Source organism: Coturnix japonica, chromosome 11 (genome assembly GCF_054131305.1).
Source record: "Coturnix japonica strain WE chromosome 11, WE-NBRP24, whole genome shotgun sequence".
In the NCBI taxonomy this organism is placed as follows: Eukaryota; Metazoa; Chordata; class Aves; order Galliformes; family Phasianidae; genus Coturnix; species Coturnix japonica.
In genome coordinates this window covers 23690878-23713023 of record NC_140673.1, presented here as the reverse complement: position 1 = coordinate 23713023, position 22146 = coordinate 23690878, and the positions used below count along the sequence as shown (strand labels likewise).

At 48.9% G+C, this 22146-nt stretch overlaps 1 protein-coding gene across 7 annotated transcripts in view; it reads left to right on the top strand.

Moving 5' to 3' along the window:
* The first annotated feature begins 10620 nt into the window (after positions 1 to 10620).
* Positions 10621 to 22146, top strand: part of RAB3B (RAB3B, member RAS oncogene family) — a 38532-nt gene continuing 27006 nt past the window's right edge. Inside the window, exons 1-3 of one of the 7 annotated variants that reach the window (XM_015870580.3) lie at positions 10646 to 10748; positions 14397 to 14474; positions 18657 to 18884. In XM_015870580.3, coding sequence (XP_015726066.3) covers positions 14454 to 14474; positions 18657 to 18884 — 249 coding nt within the window. In that variant the 5' untranslated portion in view covers positions 10646 to 10748; positions 14397 to 14453. Of the gene's footprint in view, positions 10749 to 14396; positions 14475 to 14641; positions 16561 to 17634; positions 17834 to 18006; positions 18529 to 18656; positions 18885 to 22146 lie in introns of those variants that run through there. The other 6 variants (XM_015870582.3, XM_032446159.2, XM_015870584.3 and 3 more) reach the window with 6 other exon arrangements.

Genomic DNA, 22146 nt, shown 5'->3' with positions numbered 1-22146 from the left:
TTACCGGATCAGCTCAGCTGTTGTTACAGAAGGCCCAAAGCAGCAGCCCCTGGAGATGAGTCAGAAGACCTTCAAGGGGCCCTGGTGGCTTCCCAGGATCCGGGAATGGGTCAGCAAGACGGACGTCCATGAGAAGAAACTGCCTGTCAATGCTGAGCACCAGGAGTCCAGCTGGTCCCGTTGGCTTGGCCTTTCCGCTTTTCCCAGATGGGTCCGGTACTGGGTCAGCAGAATCATCAGCTCAGAGGGCATGGATCAGTTCTTCAGCTTGTCCTTCCACCTGGACCAAGTCTCGGACTACATTGCCAAAGGCGCATTAGTCCGACTCTTCTTAGAGGGCTTGTTCTTCATCTTCATTTGGCACCTGCTGAAGGTTGCTTGGTGCCTCTGGAGATGGGTGGAAAGTCCTTGAGAACAGGTGAGTAATTGGGATGTATCACATAGAAGGGGGCTGCTGGTGGGGAGCAGGGAACCACAGAGACCTTGTCTGTGCAAGCTTCCAAGGAGAGCACGCTCCCTGCGGCCCATTACCTCTCCCCAGGGGACTGGCTCATCCACAGGGTGACACAGGGGGATAATGGCCCTCCCTGAGAGGGATCATCACTGGACACTTTGTCCCAGAGCTCCACTTTAGAGGCTGCTTTCCCCACCACAGTGCGGGCAGAGCACAAATCAAGGCTTTGACTCTGAACCCTGGGGTCTGTCTGTAGGATTTTAAGGACGAGAGGCCTTTTGTAGCCTGGTGCAGTGAGCACACCCCAATTTCACCTCTTTTCCTTCCCAGCAGCAGCAGCAGCAGCAGCAGCAGCAGCAGCATCACTCCGCGCCCCGCCGCAACCATCCCCGCCCGCGGTGCGCGGCGTGAGCTGAGCGGCACCCGCCGGGATCCCCTCGGGGCAAACATCGCACCGTCAGCCCCAGCACAGCGGGCAGGACCAGCACTGCACTGCGCCGCGGCTCCGCTGCCGCCCGGGCGTTGAGAGCGGCTCCGCCTCCGTGGCCGCCTCAGGTGCCGGCGGGGGGCGGCTCCCGCCACGCGAGCACCGGCCTCGGGACCCGAGCAGGCTCAGCACAGCTCGGCTCGGCTCGGCTCGGCTCAGCACGGCTCAGCACAGCACAGCACAGCACAGCACAGCACAGCACAGCACAGCACAGCACAGCGCTGCCTCCGCCTCTGTCCGCCGTCCCAGGTAGGAGCTCCGTCGGGTGGGCGGTGGGACGGCTGTGCAGGGCAGCGCTGTGCTTGTGCTGACGAGCCTCGGGGTCAGTTTGGGGCTCGCAGAGCCGAGCTGTTCCCGTGCTGTTTTACTTCCTTCCCGAGCTGAAAACGTCATTGCTCGTCCAGCTGCCATGGGCTGTGGCGGTGCTTTGGCCGTCGGGCTGCGGTGCCATTCGCAAAGTTCCATCTCGCTGCTCGGAGCTGCTCTTTGCTGTTATTGACACCTGGAGGTGGTGGTGCTGCGCGTGGTTCCTGAGCCCGGGCTGCCAGCGCCGTGCAGCCGGGCGGGTTTGTACCACGGGTCGGGAGGCAGGAGCACGCGCTGCCACCGAAACAAACCTCCGTGCCCTTATGGCACAATGTGCTGCTCGCTTTGCGGATTGCACGCGTTGTCAAGTCACAAATTGAGACAATAACGGCGTATAGGTTTGACCAGCTTTTATTACTTAGTGCAGCACAGATGGAGCAGAGCAGCAAACCCGGCGTTTGTGAGCACGCGGGTTATTATCCCATAATGTCGGTGTTTCAAGGGGTTTTCCTGCAATCTGATGAACAGCGCCTGGGAGCAGTTCTGTAGGAGCTCCGTGGAGCAGAGACACATCCAGGGCAGTCACTGCAGCTGTGCTTTGCACCACAGAGCTGTGCCCGGGGCTCGAAGTTCTGCAGTGCTTAGTGAACTGTTCAGCTTTTGGCTTGCCTTCCAAGTGGGGTTTCCACACTGCCCCCAAAGGATTTTGAGGTGTCAGCTCCTCATATATGGCTTTGGCCATATTTCCCACCTCAGAGACAGCCTTGGCCGTTCCAGCTTTCAGGGCCAGGTCTGTGGCAGCAAGAAGAAGCCGGCCATCCCTGAGCAGCAGCTTCCTGTGGAGACCCGGGTCCAGGCGTCCAACTGGGCCTGTCGGCTTGGCCTTCATCCCTGCCCGACATGGGTCAGGTACAGGGTCAGCAGAGTCGACATTGTAGACGTCTCAAAGCAACAGGCCAAGGACACAGAACAGGAAGCCTTCAAGGAGCCAGGCTGGCGTGGCTTTTCAATGTACACCATCAGGATCTGGAAGAGTGTCAGCAAGATGGTCCTTGGTCAGAAGCAGCAGCCTGTCTCCACCGAGAAGCAGGCTATGGACTGCACCTGTATGCTGGGCCTTTTCTCCTGCCTGAAATGCATCCAGTACCGGATCAGCAGCACCGTTGTTACAGAAGGCCCAAAGCAGCAGCCGCTGGAGATGACTCAGAAGAACTTCAAGGGGCCCTGGTGGCTTCCCAGGATCCGGGAATGGGTCAGCAAGACGGTCTTCCCTGAGAAGCAACTGCGTATTGACGCTGAGCACCAGGAGTCCAGCTGGTCCCGTTGGCTTGGCCTTTCCGCTTTTCCCAGATGGGTCCGGTACTGGGTCAGCAGAATCATCAGTTCAGAGCGCATGGATCAGTTCTTCAGCTCGGCCTTCCCCCTGGACCAAGTCTGCAACTACTTTGCCCAAGGCGCATTAGTCCGGCTCTTTTTAGAGGTCTTGTTCATCATCTTCATTTGCTACCTGCTGAAGGTTGCTCAGGGCCTCAGGATATAAGAGAGTTTTGTCATGTCCCTGAAATTGAAGATGTTGAGCAGGAAATGGGAGAGGCGTGGTTCCAGACAGGGAGGAAAACATGCCCTGAGGAAATCCATCTAACAGCCTCTGCCTGGTGCCTTGCACATTGTAATTATGAATATAGAGATCTGATAGAACAGGGACAACAGCCACAGGTTCTTGAGTTTTGTTCCACATCCAGCAAATTCTTAGCAGACTTTTTAAAGCTTTTGTTCTCAAATTTAATCACCTAGTAACAAATCTTATTGCTCATTGGCATATTATATATTCATTCATATGTACAACTTAATCATTGTGTGCAAATTCCAGACTAAATCCACTACAAAAATCTAATTGTGATGATTACGGAATCCAATAATAAAGCAGTTAATAAAACAAAATTCTGTGTTTACACTGACTTTTTTGTTCTAGATGTAGCAATTAAATTGTTTGAATGATGCTTCAAAAATAAGGTTCCTTGCAACCATTGCTGGTGCTGAAGTGAGAGACAGAGGCAGCTCCAGAGAACAACTACTGCAGAGGAGAGGGCTGTGAGAACACAGAGCCAGAAACAAGCAAAATGTGGGGTAGTCTGGGCTACCAGGTGCCCCTTTGTGAGCCAGGTGGGGCACTTATCAATTGTGTGGGTCATGAGAAGGGATTTGTCCTCGCTGGTTCTAAATTGCTACCTAGAATTATTATACCAGAAATAGGCAACCTGTCTTCTCAAAAGTGATTTGGAGCCTGTACTGGAAAAATGGAGTACAGCTGAGGAAGGTATCCAGTACCTGAGAGAAATGGCTGTGGCAGAAATGCTGTTAGATCCCACGTTTGTCCCTGGGGACCCAGAGGATTACCATGACCCAGAAAAGGTGAGCTGTACTCCGGAAATATGCAAGAAACTCATACGGTCAGCACCAGGGAAGTATTCCAGTATAGTATTGACGAACTCTAACAGGTATGATGAGCTGGATAGAAGACCTGCAATTTTTGAGCTCATCCTTTCACTGCAAAATTATCGAATACACACTACTGCCACACCGTACCACCATCGCAGCCATCTGTCAAATGGTGGATAGAATGGACTGAATGGAGAGAAAACAAGACAACATGCAGAAGAGCTGGTCTGCGGCAAGGAACCACAGCGAACCTGTGGCAGTCTCAGCTGTCAGACGCAAACGCACACCTGTCCGAGTGAAGGACCGCAGTGAGCCTATGTCACGTGGTGCCATGTGGAACTACCTGCGTGACCATGGAGAGGATATGAGGAAGTGGCATGACGAACCCAACTTTGTACTGCGAGCACGGGTAAGAAAATTACAAAAGAGGTCAGCCACTACTGAGGTTGCCTCTACCGCTTCAGACAACCAATAGAGGGGCCCTGCCCTCAGCCGGGGGGGGAGAGGGTTAATAGAGTGTATTGGACGGTGTGGATTCGGTGGCCTGGCACATCAGAACCACAAAAATATAAAGCACTGGTGGATACCGGTGCACAGTGCACTCTGATACCCTCAGGCTTCGAAGGGACAGAACGGATACATATACATGGGGTGACTGGGGGTTCGCAGGAACTATCTGTGTTGGAGGCCGAGATAAGCCTCACTGGTAGAGACTGGCAGAGACATCGTATAGTGACTGGCCAGGGGGCTCCTTGCATACTTGGAATAGATTACCTAAGAAGGAGACATTTCAAGGACCCCAAAGGATACAGATGGGCTTTTGGAATAGCTGCTATAGAAACAGACAACATTAAGCAGCTGTCTGATTTGCCTGGCCTATCAGGGGACCCGTCTGCTGTGGGGTTACTACGGGTGGAAGAACAACGGGTGCCAATTGCCACGAGAACAGTACACAGACGACAGTACCGTACTAATAGGGATTCCTTGCTCCCCATCCATAAGCTCATTCAACAACTAGAAAGTCAGGGAGTAATTAGTAAGACCCATTCACCTTCCAATAGCCCCATATGGCCAGTGCGCAAAGCCAGTGGAGAATGGAGGCTGACAGTGGACTATCGTGGCCTTAATGAGGTCACACCCCCATTGAGTGCTGCAGTGCCAGACATGTTGGAACTCCAGTATGAACTGGAATCGAAAGAGGCAAAATGGTATGCCACCATAGATATTGCCAATGCATTCTTCTCTGTCCCTTTGGCCACAGAGTGTAGGCCACAGTTTGCCTTTACTTGGAGGGGTGTTCAGTACACTTGGAATCGTTTGCCCCAGGGGTGGAAACACAGCCCGACCATCTGCCATGGGCTGATCCAAGCCACATTGGAACAGGGCGGTGCTCCAGAGCACCTGCAGTATATAGATGATATCGTTGTGTGGGGTGATACAGCGACGGAGGTTTTTAAAAAAGGAGAACGGATAATCCAGATCCTCCTGTCTGCTGGTTTCGCTATTAAGCGAGACAAAGTGAAGGGCCCTGCCCAAGAAATCCAGTTTCTAGGGGTGAAATGTTAAGATGGGCATCGCCACATCCCAACTGACGTGATCAACAAAATTACTGCAATGTCTGCGCCCACTGACAAAAAAGAGACACAGTCCTTCCTGGGTGTGGTAGGCTTCTGGAGGATGCACATCCCAAATTATAGCCTCATTGTGAGCCCCCTCTATCAGGTGACCCGAAAGAAGAATAGCTTCGCGTGGGGCCCTGAACAGCAGCAGGCCTTTGAGCAAATCAAGCAAGAGATAGCCCGTGCTGTGGCTCTGGGGCCAGTACGGATGGGACAGGATGTGAAGAACATCCTTTACATGGCTGCTGGGGAGAAAGGTCCCACTTGGAGCTTGTGGCAGAGAACCTCAGATGAGACCCGAGGCCGACCCCTAGGATTCTGGAGTAGAGCATACAGGGGGTCGGAAGAGGGCTACACTCCAACTGAGAAGGAGATCCTAGCGGCATATGAAGGGGTCCGGGCTGCCTCTGAGGTAATTGGCACCGAAATACAGCTTCTCCTGGCACCTCGACTTCCAGTGCTGAATTGGATGTTTAAAGGGCAGGTTCCCTCCACTCACCATGCCACAGACGCCACATGGAGTAAGTGGGTTGCACTAATCACACAGCGGGCCCAGGTGGGGAACCTCAGCCGTCCAGGGATCCTAGAAGTGATCATGGACTGGCCTGAAGGTAAAAAGTTTGAAGCACCACCAGCAGAAGAGGTGTCACGCGCCAAAGAGGCTCCCCCGTACAATGAACTTCCGGAAAACGAAAAGAAGTTCGCCCTGTTCACTGATGGATCGTGCCGCATTGTTGGGAAACATCGCAGATGGAAGGCTGCAGTGTGGAGCCCCACACGACAAGTTGCAGAGGCCACGGAAGGAAGAGGAGAATCGAGTCAATTTGCGGAGGTAAAGGCTGTCCAGCTGGCCCTAGACATTGCTGAGCGGGAGAAATGGCCAGTGCTTTACCTCTATACTGACTCATGGATGGTGGCCAATGCCTTATGGGGGTGGTTGCAGCAATGGGAGCAAAACAACTGGCAGCGGAAAGGTAAACCTGTTTGGGCCGCTGAACTATGGAAGAACATTGCTGCCCGAATAAAGAACATGGTCCTAAAGGTGCGTCACGTAGATGCCCACGTGCCCAAGAGTCGAGCGACAGAGGAGCAACAAAATAACCACCAGGTAGATCGAGCTGCCAGAATTGAGGTGGCTGAGATAGACCTGGACTGGCAGAATAAGGGAGAGTTATTCCTAGCTCGGTGGGCCCATGAGACCTCAGGCCATCAAGGCAGAGATGGAACACATAAGTGGGCTAGAGACCGAGGGGTGGACATAACTATGGACGCTATTGCGCAGATCATCCATGATTGTGACACCTGTGCCATGATCAAACAGGCCAAGAGGATGAGACCTCTCTGGGGGGAAGGGCGATGGGAAAAGTATAAATATGGGGAGGCATGGCAGATTGATTATATCACCCTGCCAAAGACTCGTAATGGTAAGCACTATGTACTCACCATGGTGGAGGTAACCACCGGGTGGCTTGAGACATATGCGGTGCCCCATGCCACTGCCAGAAACACCATATTAGGCCTAGAGACACAAATCCTGTGGTGACATGGCATCCCAGAGAGGATCGAATCAGACAATGGGACTCATTTCAAAAATTCACTGGTGAGCACCTGGGCCAAAGAACATGGCATCGAGTGGATCTATCACATCCCCTATCACGCACCAGCCGCTGGTAAGATCGAGCGCCACAACGGTTTGCTGAAAACCACGCTGAAAGCAATGGGTGGTGGAACATTTAAGAACTGGGAGAAACATCTAGCAGAAGCCACCTGGCTGGTAAACACCCGAGGATCAGCCAACCGAGACGGCCCTACACAGTCCAACTCCCTGCGTACCGTGGAGGGAGACAAGGTTCCTGTGGTGCATGTAAAGAATATGCTGGGAAAAGCAGTTTGGGTCCTCCCAGCCTCTGGAAAGGGGAGGCCCCTCCGTGGAACTGTCTTTGCACAAGGACCTGGGTGCACCTGGTGGGTGATGCAGAAGGATGGGGATGTTCAGTGTGTGCCACAGGGAAATTTGATGCTGGGGGAGTGCAGCCTGTGATTCCATGTGTGTATATATATATATATATCTGTATGTACATATGTAATGCATGTTAACTACTGTTCTGTTTATATGTTGATAAAAGTTAGGCGTGATGTGTTGATGCGTAATAAGGGGTGGAATGTTATGGTTTTGTAATTTGGTTGGTGTTGGTATTCCACATCAGAACACCATGCCTAATAATGGGAGAAAAGGGGACAAGTTTTTTTTCTGTGGACTGCCTTAAATGGGCATGTGGGGAGGGGCACCAGAAGGGAAGTGAGGAAGGGGACGGGGTTGCTGGCCTGGCTCCCTGCGAAGAGACGACGTAGTCAGAGCTTCCTGCCTTCCACAGCTCCATCGGTGAGATTGGGGACTTGGTATTCTCTTTGTTGAAACTCTCTTGTTGTTGTTTAGCGTTATTATGTTATTAAAATGCCATTCGTTCTCAGATCACCTTTTTTCTCCTTCATTTTTTGTTAGACCTAATCGCAATCTCCCCTCTCCCGAAACGCACGTGGCCGGGCCGGGCTGCGCCGCGCTGTGCCGATAGAGAAAAGGGGGGGGGCTTTTGTTCCTGCTGCCCCGGGTTTGTTCCCACTCTCCCGGAGTGAGCTCTAGAGAGAACTCCGTGACAATGTGCTGCTCGCTTTGCGGATTGCACGCGTTGTCAAGTCACAAATTGAGACAATAACGGCGTATAGGTTTGACCAGCTTTTATTACTTAGTGCAGCACAGATGGAGCAGGGCAGCAAACCCGGCGTTTGTGAGCACGCGGGTTATTATCCCATAATGTCGGTGTTTCAAGGGGTTTTCCTGCAATCTGATGAACAGCGCCTGGGAGCAGTTCTGTAGGAGCTCCGTGGAGCAGAGACACATCCAGGGCAGTCACTGCAGCTGTGCTTTGCACCACAGAGCTGTGCCCGGGGCTCGAAGTTCTGCAGTGCTTAGTGAACTGTTCAGCTTTTGGCTTGCCTTCCAAGTGGGGTTTCCACACTGCCCCCAAAGGATTTTGAGGTGAATTGTGTCAGTTTCCCTAATGGAGCCAGCGCTGAAAGGCACCTGGATGTGGCTCTGGCCACAGCTCCTCCTTGCTGACAGGTTCACGGCACCACCCAAAACATGAGGTGTCACCCAAAACGTGAGCGTGTCCTGCCCAGCTGTGTCACAGTCTCCTTTGTGACATCACAATCCGGGCTGACATCAGTCTCTGTGGAATCGGGTGGGCAGCCTCCCCCAGCACAGATACGCAGGGCAGCCGCTCTGTGCAGGTGGTGACCTCTGGAGCTCTGCTCTTGGTCGCAGCCAATTTGTGGGGTGTCATTGTTTTCCTTGGGAGAGAAGAGCATGAAGCTCAGCACAACTCTCTCCCTTACTGTGGCTTTGGCCATATTTTCTTATCTCAGAGACAGCCTTGGCCATTCCAGCTTTCAGGGCCAGGTCTCTGGCAGCAAGAAGAAGCCGGCCATCCCTGAGAAGCAGCTTCCTGTGGAGACCCGGGTCCAGGCGTCCAACTGGGCCTGTCGGCTTGGCCTTCTTCCCTGCCCAAAATGGGTCAGGTACAGGGTCAGCAGAGTCGACATTGTGAAGGTCTCAAAGCAACAGGCCAAGGGCACGGAACAGGAAGCCTTCAAGGGGCCAAACTGGCGTGGCTTTTCAATGGACACTATCAAGATCTGGAAGAGTGTCAGCAAGATGGTCCTTCATCAGGAGCAGCAGCCTGTCTCCACCAAGAAGCAGGCTATGGACTGCTCCTGTAGGCTGGGCCTTTTCTCCTGCCTGAAATGCATCCAGTACCGGATCAGCTCAGCTGTTGTTACAGAAGACCCAAAGCAGCAGCCGCTGGAGATGACTCAGAAGACCTTCAAGGGGCCCTGGTGGCTTCCCAGGATCCAGGAAAGAGTCGCCAAGATGCTCTTCCCTGTGAAGAAACGGCCTGTCGACGCTGAACACCAGGTGACCATAGGGCCCGGTTGGCCCGGCCGTTCTGATTATCCCAGATGGGTCCGGCACAGGGTCAGCAGAGTCGACACTGTGAAGGTCTCAAAGCAAGAAGCCAAGGGCATGGAACAGGAGGCCTTCAAGGGACAATACTGGCATGGCATTTCAGTGCGCTTTATCAAGACCTGGAAGAGTGTCAGCAAGATGGTCCTTGGTCAGGAGCAGCAGCCTGTCTCCACCAAGAAGCAGGCTATGGACTGCTCCTGTAGGCTGGGCGTTTTCTCCTGCCTGAAATGCATCCATTACCGGATCAGCTCAGCTGTTGTTACAGAAGGCCCAAAGCAGCAGCCGCTGGAGATGAGTCAGAAGACCTTCAAGGGGCCCTGGTGGCTTCCCAGGATCCGGGAATGGGTCAGCAAGACGGACGTCCATGAGAAGAAACTGCCTGTCAATGCTGAGCACCAGGAGTCCAGCTGGTCCCGTTGGCTTGGCCTTTCCGCTTTTCCCAGATGGGTCCGGTACTGGGTCAGCAGAATCATCAGCTCAGAGGGCATGGATCAGTTCTTCAGCTTGTCCTTCCACCTGGACCAAGTCTCGGACTACATTGCCAAAGGCGCATTAGTCCGACTCTTCTTAGAGGGCTTGTTCTTCATCTTCATTTGGGACCTGCTGAAGGTTTATTGGTGCCTCTGGAGATGTGTGGAATTCCTTGAGAACAGGTGAGTAATTGGGATGTATCACATAGAAGGGGGCAGCTGGTGGGGAGCAGGGAACCACAGAGACCTTGTCTGTGCAAGCTTCCAAGGAGAGCACGCTCCCTGCGGCCCATTACCTCTCCCCAGGGGACTGGCTCATCCACAGGGTGACACAGGGGGATAATGGCCCTCCCTGAGAGGGATCATCACTGGACACTTTGTCCCAGAGCTCCACTTTAGAGGCTGCTTTCCCCACCACAGTGCGGGCAGAGCACAAATCAAGGCTTTGACTCTGAACCCTGGGGTCTGTCTGTAGGATTTTAAGGACGAGAGGCCTTTTGTAGCCTGGTGCAGTGAGCACACCCCAATTTCACCTCTTTTCCTTCCCAGCAGCAGCAGCAGCAGCAGCAGCAGCAGCAGCAGCAGCATCACTCCGCGCCCCGCCGCAACCATCCCCGCCCGCGGTGCGCGGCGTGAGCTGAGCGGCACCCGCCGGGATCCCCTCGGGGCAAACATCGCACCGTCAGCCCCAGCACAGCGGGCAGGACCAGCACTGCACTGCGCCGCGGCTCCGCTGCCGCCCGGGCGTTGAGAGCGGCTCCGCCTCCGTGGCCGCCTCAGGTGCCGGCGGGGGGCGGCTCCCGCCACGCGAGCACCGGCCTCGGGACCCGAGCAGGCTCAGCACAGCTCGGCTCGGCTCGGCTCGGCTCGGCACAGCACAGCACAGCACAGCACAGCACAGCACAGCACAGCACAGCGCTGCCTCCGCCTCTGTCCGCCGTCCCAGGTAGGAGCTCCGTCGGGTGGGCGGTGGGACGGCTGTGCAGGGCAGCGCTGTGCTTGTGCTGACGAGCCTCGGGGTCAGTTTGGGGCTCGCAGAGCCGAGCTGTTCCCGTGCTGTTTTACTTCCTTCCCGAGCTGAAAACGTCATTGCTCGTCCAGCTGCCATGGGCTGTGGCGGTGCTTTGGCCGTCGGGCTGCGGTGCCATTCGCAAAGTTCCATCTCGCTGCTCGGAGCTGCTCTTTGCTGTTATTGACACCTGGAGGTGGTGGTGCTGCGCGTGGTTCCTGAGCCCGGGCTGCCAGCGCCGTGCAGCCGGGCGGGTTTGTACCACGGGTCGGGAGGCAGGAGCACGCGCTGCCACCGAAACAAACCTCCGTGCCCTTATGGCACAATGTGCTGCTCGCTTTGCGGGTTGCACGCGTTGTCAAGTCACAAATTGAGACAATAACGGCGTATAGGTTTGACCAGCTTTTATTACTTAGTGCAGCACAGATGGAGCAGAGCAGCAAACCCGGCGTTTGTGAGCACGCGGGTTATTATCCCATAATGTCGGTGTTTCAAGGGGTTTTCCTGCAATCTGATGAACAGCGCCTGGGAGCAGTTCTGTAGGAGCTCCGTGGAGCAGAGACACATCCAGGGCAGTCACTGCAGCTGTGCTTTGCACCACAGAGCTGTGCCCGGGGCTCGAAGTTCTGCAGTGCTTAGTGAACTGTTCAGCTTTTGGCTTGCCTTCCAAGTGGGGTTTCCACACTGCCCCCAAAGGATTTTGAGGTGTCAGCTCCTTGCTGACAGGTTCACGGCACCACCCAAAACATGAGGTGTCACCCAAAACGTGAGCGTGTCCTGCCCAGCTGTGTCACAGTCTCCTTTGTGACATCACAATCCGGGCTGACATCAGTCTCTGTGGAGTCGGGTGGGCAGCCTCCCCCAGCACAGATACGCAGGGCATCCGCTCTGTGCAGGTGGTGACCTCTGGAGCTCTGCAACAACAGCCAAGTTGTGTGCTGCCATTGTTCCTTGGGAGAGAAGAGCATGAAGCTCAGCACAACTCTCTACCTGATTGTGGCTTTGGCCATATTTTCCTACCTCAGAGACAGCCTTGGCCATTCCAGCTTTCAGGGCCAGGTCTGTGGCAGCAAGAAGAAGCCGGCCATCCCTGAGCAGCAGCTTCCTGTGGAGACCCGGGTCCAGGCGTCCAACTGGGCCTGTCGGCTTGGCCTTCATCCCTGCCCGACATGGGTCAGGTACAGGGTCAGCAGAGTCGACATTGTAGACGTCTCAAAGCAACAGGCCAAGGACACAGAACAGGAAGCCTTCAAGGAGCCAGACTGGCGTGGCTTTTCAATGTACACCATCAGGATCTGGAAGAGTGTCAGCAAGATGGTCCTTGGTCAGAAGCAGCAGCCTGTCTCCACCGAGAAGCAGGCTATGGACTGCACCTGTATGCTGGGCCTTCCTGCTTATCCCAGATGGGTCCGGCACAGGGTCAGCAGAGTCGTCACTGGAAAGATCCCAAAGCAAGAAGACAAGGGCACGGAACAGGAGGCCTTCAAGGGGCCATGTTGGCGTGGCATTTCAGTGCGCCCTATCAAGACCTGGAAGAGTGTCAGCAAGATGGTCCTTGGTCAGGAGCAGCAGCCTGTCTCCACCAAGAAGCAGGCTATGGACTGCTCCTGCAGGCTGGGCCTTTTCTCCTGCCTGAAATGCATCCAGTACCGGATCAGCAGCACCATTGTTACAGAAGGCCCAAAGCAGCAGCCGCTGGAGATGACTCAGAAGACCTTCAAGGGGCCCTGGTGGCTTCCCAGGATCCGGGAATGGGTCAGCAAGACGGACGTCCATGAGAAGAAACTGCCTGTCGACGCTGAGCACCAGGAGTCCAGCTGGTCCCGTTGGCTTGGCCTTTCCGCTTTTCCCAGATGGGTCCGGTACTGGGTCAGCAGAATCATCAGTTCAGAGCGCATGGATCAGTTCTTCAGCTCGGCCTTCCCCCTGGACCAAATCTGCAACTACTTTGCCCAAGGCGCATTAGTCCGGCTCTTTTTAGAGGTCTTGTTCATCGTCTTCATTTGCTACCTGCTGAAGGTTGCTCAGGGCCTCAGGATATAAGAGAGTTTTGTCATGTCCCTGAAATTGAAGATGTTGAGCAGGAAATGGGAGAGGCGTGGTTCCAGACAGGGAGGAAAACATGCCCTGAGGAAATCCATCTAACAGCCTCTGCCTGGTGCCTTGCACATTGTAATTATGAATATAGAGATCTGATAGAACAGGGACAACAGCCACAGGTTCTTGAGTTTTGTTCCACATCCAGCAAATTCTTAGCAGACTTTTTAAAGCTTTTGTTCTCAAATTTAATCACCTAGTAACAAATCTTATTGCTCATTGGCATATTATATATTCATTCATATGTACAACTTAATCATTGTGTGCAAATTCCAGACTAAATCCACTACAAAAATCTAATTGTGATGATTACGGAATCCAATAATAAAGCAGTTAATAAAACAAAATTCTGTGTTTACACTGACTTTTTTGTTCTAGATGTAGCAATTAAATTGTTTGAATGATGCTTCAAAAATAAGGTTCCTTGCAACCATTGCTGGTGCTGAAGTGAGAGACAGAGGCAGCTCCAGAGAACAACTACTGCAGAGGAGAGGGCTGTGAGAACACAGAGCCAGAAACAAGCAAAATGTGGGGTAGTCTGGGCTACCAGGTGCCCCTTTGTGAGCCAGGTGGGGCACTTATCAATTGTGTGGGTCATGAGAAGGGATTTGTCCTCGCTGGTTCTAAATTGCTACCTAGAATAGATGACTGCAGCTTATTTCTAGAAAGTGAGTTTACCCGGGTGTTACAGCACACTGCTGTACTGTTGGACGTGGCCCTGGGCATCCTGATCTAGTAAAGGTGTATGTTTGGTGACCCTGCCAGGCAAGGGGGGGTTGGAACTACATGATCCTTGAGGTCCCTTCCAACCCGGGTCATTCTGTGATTCTGTGACTGCACAAGGCGGTGCAGTGCAAATCGAGGTAGCTCAGAGGGGTTCACCCTTGTTTTATGGAGAGGAAATGGATCAGAGATGAAATTGGCCTTTAGGTCAGAGTGAGTGTGAGAAAGAGGAATGAATAACACTTTTCTGGTCTAAATCTGGAATAAAAATTGCTTTAAGGCAGGTATTTTTATATAGATGTGCTGTAAGGGGGTTGCAAATACATGTCCATTTGTAATCGCCATGCAGTAGACTTTGACCCAGTCTGTGCAAAACAGAAGTACATACAGGTGCATTTCAGGTGCTCTGTGGCTCTCTTTCCTTCAGAGAGGAAGTAGGGTGTAACAATTCCTGTCTTCTAGAGCATCGAAGGAAATTAAACTTCAGATTAACCTAGATGACTTCTTTTTAATAAATTTTGCTTAAAATTTATAGGTAGCTTCAATTACCTACCGTTATCTCAGTATCTATTACAAACTCAAACACCATTTCTCTTTGCTTTGTGTGCTGCAGGGCTTTCCCCTCTACTTCTAGTGCAGGAAGTTCAGACCTTTATACAGCAGCGTGTTTGCAGTCTAATCTATCTACTCATTAGTGTCTTACGTAATATTCTCGTTATCCATCTTTATCATGAACATAGTAATCCTTTTGCTTCTACATCGCAGGTTCAACAGTGACCACTCTTGATTCATATAACTCACAGCAAAGCCTCCATCTGTCTCATGGATTATAGATCTAAATTGGTAACTATTGCTTGCTTGCCATACTTATGCTAATAGCTCATTCTGTGTTTTCTGCTTCTGATAAATCTCTCTTGTAGTCCTAGCATATAAGACCTTAAGGGCACGGCCTTATTTCCTTTATGAGCTTTCGTCTTAGGACAGCGTGTATTGGCTGTAAAATTCCATTAGTAGATAGAGATCTTATTCAGAATTTAGTTTTAGTCCTGAAATGGAAAAAAAACCAAAACATCAACACTTCATTTTTTTCAGACGATAGAGCACATAAAGGAATGGGTTCTTAGAACAGAGAATTGACTTACATGTGGAGCTTGTGATCAGGGATATTTTTAATGTAGACATACTTCTCAATACCTTATTGGAAAAAAAAAACAACAAAATTAAGTCTATAGAAAAGAGGTGATGCTTCATGTGAGCAATGTCTTTTGTGGATTACTGCTCAGTTCTGAACAGAAGGGGTGACGGAGTCCTCTTGTTTAGCTGCTTTTTGTTTCTTCCCTGCCCTGTACCTTACAGCATGGTTTCTGTCATTGTATCATTCTCAGAGTTGCCTCCAGTGCTCCTGACCATGTTCCTGTGAGCCTTGGCACACTGCTGATCTATTTGTCTGTAGTGCTGCATGTTGACTTCAGTACTATGTAATTCGTTTTCTGCCTCTGCCTTTACTTAGCCTTACTATTTCTCCTTTTAAGTGAGTGTATCTGGTGATCTTTTTCTCTTCCTTCCACATTTGTCAGTGACTGTGGATAGCCAGGAGTCAAATAGGTACAGCTGTACTTGTGACTGTGCCTCTTCTCTTGTTCCATGCTGTTGCTGCTTAGTCCTTTTAAGTGATAGACTGCCTTTCTTTCTGTTCTTTGTTGGCTGATCTTGAGTGCAGGAGCAGTAAGATGGAAGTAAGGAAAAGGAGGTTCTGACTTTGAAATAGGGTGATTTGATGATGACAAAACAGTTAAGCTATCGTTTTTAAATTGCCACTGGTATATAACACGAAGCATTTGTGGTAAATGTCAGTTTGGGCTTTAAACATAAAGCAGTGACAAATATTAAAAGAAGCTGCAGTTGTCAGAATTACACAGCATGTGTAATATACAGAGTGCATAGATTGATCACGTTAATATTGCAGATATTTCTTTCTCTGCAGTTTTAAGTATAAGTGCCATCCATGTGAGCCTGTTTTAAGTGATGCCTTAAGTTGCACTAGGAGAGGTTCAGGTTGGATATTAGGAAAAATTCCTTCTCGGCAATAGTGGTGATGCAGTGGCACAGGCTGCCCAGGGAGGTGGTGGGGTCACCGTCACTGGAGGTGTTCACAGCTGTGGCACTGAGGTACACAACCAGTGGGCTTGGGATTAAATTTGGTAATCTTAGAGGTCTTCTAGCACCATAATGATTCGATGACCTTCATCTCAGTGGCTTAGTGACTGCCATCCCACTGCTCAGTGACCCCTGCTTGGCTCCCCCAGTTGTGCTGCATCAGGAGCTGAACCAACTTCAGAAGCAGCCCCACAGAACAGGAGAAGTTGAAGGAGGAATTATTTTCAGCTGGGATCTGCCTGTTCTCTGAACCAGTTCATTGTGGAGTCCTGACAAGGGAAAGGCTGGAGCAGCAAGAGAGTGAGAGGAAGGTGGGGACTGGAGAAAGGAATTGGGAGTCTTGGCTTGGGGATTTGAGCACAAGTTCTGGGTTAGCCCTCTGAAGGCGTTCAGCCCAAATGCTTGTTGAGTGCAGCTTCAGTAATGATGTGCCATCAGAAATTCGTGACGCCGTCCTTCCAGTTTCACTTCAGTGATCAGAGGAGGAGAAGGAGGAAGGAAAAGCCAAATTCAAGCAAGGAGGTGGAATTCTCTTTGAAATGCTTGTGCTCCAGCACTGCCTGTGATGTTACAGAACCTGCAGCATCTCACGCACAGCCCAGCTCCCGGTGCCAGGCAGCAAGAGGTGTGCTTCTATGACAACTGCACCGCATCCTCTGCAAGTATCCTCTGATCTTATTTTCTGCATTGTGCCTCTAACAAAGCTGCTCCAGCTGGTCGCGTTCTGTAATTGCTTTTCTAACTGGGATTGGAGAGTGGCATTTGTAGCCAGGTACGCTTTTGATTAGAGCAATCTAGGGGGGTAATGGAAGCAGCAGAGTGTCAGTTAAAAGAATGGCTTGAAGTTTGCAGGTGGTTTCCATAAAGCTGGTGATAGGAAGAAGACACTGATGAGTGGAAAACTCTGTCTACCTCTAAATCTAAATCTAATCTGCCATGCTTTTAGTAATGAAGGCATCTCACTTCTCCACTCACAGAGACTTGAAATGGAGAAGTAGAGATTTTTGTTTGTTTGTTATCAAGTGCAGGTGCACTGTCAATGGCACTTGTGGAATTATATCTCTGTACGAGGAAGAGAAATTATTCAGAGGACTTGGCACTATCCTCCAGCTGAGTGATGGCATTAATCGACTAATCTGGATTCCTGATTTCTGCAGCTTTCTAAGATTTGAGCTGAGGCACTGAATGTGTGCACCTGAGTGTGTGTGTGGATGTCAACTGGATGCTGAAATGTGTTAAGAGCTATAAGAGATGAATAGAAAAGTACTTTTCTGATGCGCTGGTGAGAAGAAAATTTGTACTTGGGTTGTTTTGGAGCGTTTGCAAGCACTGACCAGCAGCTGAAGTTGAGAACTGTGTGTATCAGTGCTGGATTGTATCCTGCAGAGAACTAACTGCTTGTGGGAAGATGTGACTACATGCAGTGCAGCTGTTGGGTATCAAGCTGCTGCTGGAGCTCTTCAGAGCTGTCCTCATAATCACAGCCTGTGAAAGGTCTGTGTGGCCTTTTCTTTGTGGGAATGTTGCAGGTGTGTAATCAGAGATAAAGCAAAACCAACTCAGTTTAAACTTAAATAAAACACGCACAACACTTTGTTTCCCCTCTGCTGGGAACTTAATTTAAATTGGGATATCAACGTAACCTGGCTTTGGACAGTGTTTTGGGTTTATAGCTTTTTAAATACAGTGGATATTAAACACTTTTTTCAGCAGGTGAAATTGAATGTGTGAGCAAGATTTGATAAGAAAGTGGACAAGCAGCTGCTTATCAGATCTGATCTGCTGCTTCCCCTGTTTGCAGAAAGCCCTCACTCCTAATAAGGAGCCAAACCTTAATCTGCCTGACAGCAGATGGATTTTGAAACAGCATCAGTGATCAAAACTGTGGCACACTGCAGGATGAAACTTGCTCTCTCTCCTCTCTGTAGTTAGTTCAGTCTGCGTCGTTGTCTTCTGCTGTGGTACAAATAGAGATGAAAAGGCAGGGACTTGTCTTCTGCTGAATGTTGGAGCTGTGAAGCTACAGAGGAGCCCAGGGTTGCTTGGTGAGTTGCTGCTGTGTTGAGGTTTCAGACTCTGTGATTACTTTCTGGTTTCTGAATCTAGTTTAGGATCACAAGAGGAGGAAGAATCTGAGGCTGTATCTTTTCTCTGCATTCACCTGTGTCCTCCAACTCCCCGCTCCCTTTAGCTGATCTAAAGGGATCATCTACCTTTAGAAATGCTGCCTGCAGCGTTTTATGCATGTTCTGTTTAATTGCTGTCTTGAGAGTAGGTAGCTGTTGGATGGATTTGCAGCTGTTAGCTAAAATTTCTTTTGTCAACCAGTGTTTCATCTGCTCCTGTTGCTATGTTTTGATTCTTTTTAATCTGTGCATATGGAGGGTAAGTATGGTGCATGAGCATGCAGAAGAAAATGCAGATTTTCCTTAACAGTCTTAAAAAGGATTCTTCAGTTTCACTTGCCTCAGTGACTGTCCCATGAACAGCAAAGCTGGATGCAGTGTCAGAGATTTTAGCTCTTGTTGTGGTTCTTATTTATGGGAGCAACAGAAATGGCAACCTGCCGCTGGAGTAAAGAGTGCTGTTTCCCCAGTACTATCAGAACAGACTGCAGCAGCCATCTGTTATTCTCCTACATACAAAGCAGTGCAACAGGTGTATTTCTTGGGTCCGGAGATCTTAGAACTACAAGTGGATAGCAGAAATTTATAGGCATTATTTAAAAGAAGTTTTCAAGGTATGTTGCTCTTTCTTCAGTAGATGCAGTGCTTACATCATTAGAAATATGAGAGATAAGCTAAACATATGGCATGCAATTAGAGAAAACAAGTACTGAACTGTCCTTTTTTTTCTTTTGTTTTTCAGATGGCTTCAGTAACAGATGCCAGATACAGGCAGAAAGATACTTCGGATCAGAATTTTGATTACATGTTCAAACTCCTGATCATTGGCAACAGCAGCGTGGGTAAAACATCCTTCCTCTTCAGATATGCCGATGACACTTTTACACCGGCCTTCGTCAGCACAGTAGGAATTGACTTCAAAGTGAAAACAGTTTATAGGAATGACAAGCGGGTAAAACTGCAGATTTGGGTAAGTGCCAGCATTTTCAAAAGCATTTTATATTAAACCCAGCAAAGATATGGCGGTAGAAAATAGCTTGCGTGGAGATTAGGAGTTGTTGTTGTTGTTATTCATATAGATTTTATTGTTCATGTGTTTTGTGTGGCTTTTTCTTTCTTTTTTTTATTTCTGCAGTATAGCTTAGTAAGTTCTCTTTGTATTGCTGCTTCACTTGACCGATGGGACCCTTGATTTTGTCTTAAGCTGATGCTCTTCAGTGTCAGGGGTTGCTGCATTATTAAACAGAAGTAAAACCCAATGCAAATGATTAGCCTTTTTGTAGAACCTTTTGAGTGAGCTCTGAGTGAGTGATCTCTAGACACAGCTTCTGCTGTCATTAAACAGCCTTTGAATAAGGCACTGGGACCTTTCTGTGCAGAGGTATGCTTCAAACTGCCTTGACAGAAATGGCTTATTGGTGAATCGAATGGGAAGAGAGTTTGAGCAGGAGAGCCAGAGGGACCCTCTGCTCATAGTTCCTTGTCTGACTTGAATGTCAGCCTTCTGGCCCAGTTTAAAAAAAATAAAATGTTCCTGAGCTTCAGAGTGGAGGATCAAGGCTGAGCAATTGTGTCAATAGCTCATTGCGTTTCCTTTCATGGAAACCAGTTGTGCTCTTTCATTCTACAGAGTGGCAAATGACTTCAGTTGCATTTGTGCCATAGTGTTTGTCCTGACAGTCCTTAACTCTCTGTGTCCCAATGGATTACAGTGTGTTTAAAAAACCTATGCTTGCACTGACACATTTCAGAATACCACGGGGCTCCAGCTGCAGTTCCAGTTAGCAAGATTCTTCTATTTTATATAAAAAGAAAATATCTGCAATAAGAGATCAGGCTGCCCTTCTTTTAAATGATTTCTCAGAGCTAGCTCACCGACATCAAACAGCTGTTTCATGGTTTCTCCCACAAGTTTAAGCTTAAAGGTCAGAACTGAAGATTAGTTGAAACTGCATAGCATTTCTATCAAAACCTTATCGCAGCCATCTAAGGTCAGTCTTCTTATTCATCCATGAAGCTTGATTTATATTTGATCTCTTATTACTGCATCTAAATCACCCTTTTCATTGTGGCTATTTTGAATCCAGAGTGAGAATCTAAACTGCAGAACTCCATTATTGTTTACTGCAATTGTATGATTCATTTTATGTGTTGCTGGGTACAAGGTACAGCAAATTACATAATGAAAGATCCTGACTGTGTTGCTAAATTCTGGTACTGAAATGAATATAGATAACCTGGCATGGATCTGCTTGATTTTGTTTAAGGTCTGGGAAACGAGGACATTTGGAGCTGAGGCCCATCGAGCAATTGAAGAAATCTATCCTGTGTTTGATTTTTCGTGATCTCAGACAATAGAATAATAAATTGCTTAAAATCAAAACAGAAAGCACTGTGAAAGATTTCTGGTTTTTTGCAAAGATACTGTGATTAAAGTGATTTAAGCACTAATTTTAAGTAAATGTTTGAAGATTTCAGGAAAACAAGACTTTAATAACCTTAAACTTAAGGAGAGAGATGTCAGGCTGATTCCTTGGTGGGTGCAAGCTGTATGACCTGTAATACTGGAGTTAACCAGCAACACTGTTGATTCTACATTTATTTTCAGTAAAAGATTAATGTAAGTGCTTGACAGTTTCCAGACTGACTCGTGCTCTTCTCTAATTCTGTGTAATTTCAGTGCATTCTTCAGGTTTCATGTAGTAGTGTGGAGCCAGTAGCATAGCAAAATTCCATTCCTCTATGTAGGAATGAGGCATCTTTCTACCAGCTTGTCTACTGATGTACTTTTTAAAATGATTTACAGTTGCTATTGAGTTTGTGTGTGTAGTTCCTTTTACTGCTTTATTTGTAACTTTCCAGTTACGTTTGCTTCTTAATATTGGTAAATCTAAACTGAATCAGATTGAATCTGAAACTAAGGAAGGAAAGAGAAGGTGCAGGTCTTTAAAGGAACCATTTCAAATTTCTGCATAAAGCCAAGAGAGGAGCCCTTTTAGGATCACTGCTCTGAGGAGCCACCTCCCAGTCCATGGGTGCTGTAAAGTGCTCCTGAGAGGGATTATACTGGATAGTTTTGTGTTGTTTTTTTTTCTTTAAAGGTAACTGTAAGATCTCTTGATTGTGCTTTAATTTCAAACCTTTTCTGTCTTGCTTTGGAGTGGTGATTTGATGTAAATTGCATAAATGACCTTTACTGAGAAAGTTCATATTGTAGCTGGATGAGGTTTGTTAATTTTCCTTTCTAATTTAGAATATTATTTATGTAAATATATTAATATTATGTAGATATTCTAATATCTGCATAAATATAGGATTAGACACTTTTTATAGCACTGCCAGCTGTAATAATAGTTCCACATAAAACATCTCCCTAACGATATATTTGGGAGCTGCTTTATTATCCCTCTCTGTATGTGTGCTGTACGTGTGGCTGCTTTTGTTCCTGACCACCAGTTTTGTTTTCCCAGAGCTGTAGTTAGTGATCAGAAAAGAAAGCTGCTATAATTTCAGATATTCATCTTTTTATTACGAATAAATCTCAAAGGCAGCATTATTACATCCTTAGCAAACACATGCAGTTCCCACTAAATGCAGTGCACAGGTTGCCTAGCAGCTAGTCAAGGCCACTCCAGCCAGATCCAAGTGGAAGCAAGGTAAAAGGTTTTGGCTTCATGTGAGAGCAGTGAGAGATCTATGTTTTTCTTTTCCTTCTGCACGTTTTGATGCCTGTTGCTCGTAAGTAATAACTGCAGAACTTTAGAGCAACACAGTGCTGAGAGGACAAAGTCTGGTCCTTCACGCTGGCTCAATCTAGGTTAATTCCATGAGCTCCTTGGTTAGCCGTGCAGATTGACTAATGGAGAATCAGTGTCAGTGCTGAGCCCCAAACACCCGCACACCAACCCAGTTTGGGCACAGCACAGTGTATGATTTGTGTGAGGAATTTGATTGCACTGTGTTGTACTTCTGTACAGCACCCTACACAAGTCTCATTTTTGTTGCATGTGCCATAAATAGATATGTGATTAACAATAAACATAACTAAATACAGACATCAACAGCTGATATCACAGTTGAAATTACTTGCAGCCCCCTTAAGCAATTTGAGGCTAAATTTAACTTCAGATTGAAAGGCAAAAGGGATGTGCTGTTCAGAAGCAACATTGGTCCCTTCCAAACCAAACCAGTCTATGACTCTACAGAATGATATTTCTTTTAAGATGCTGCTC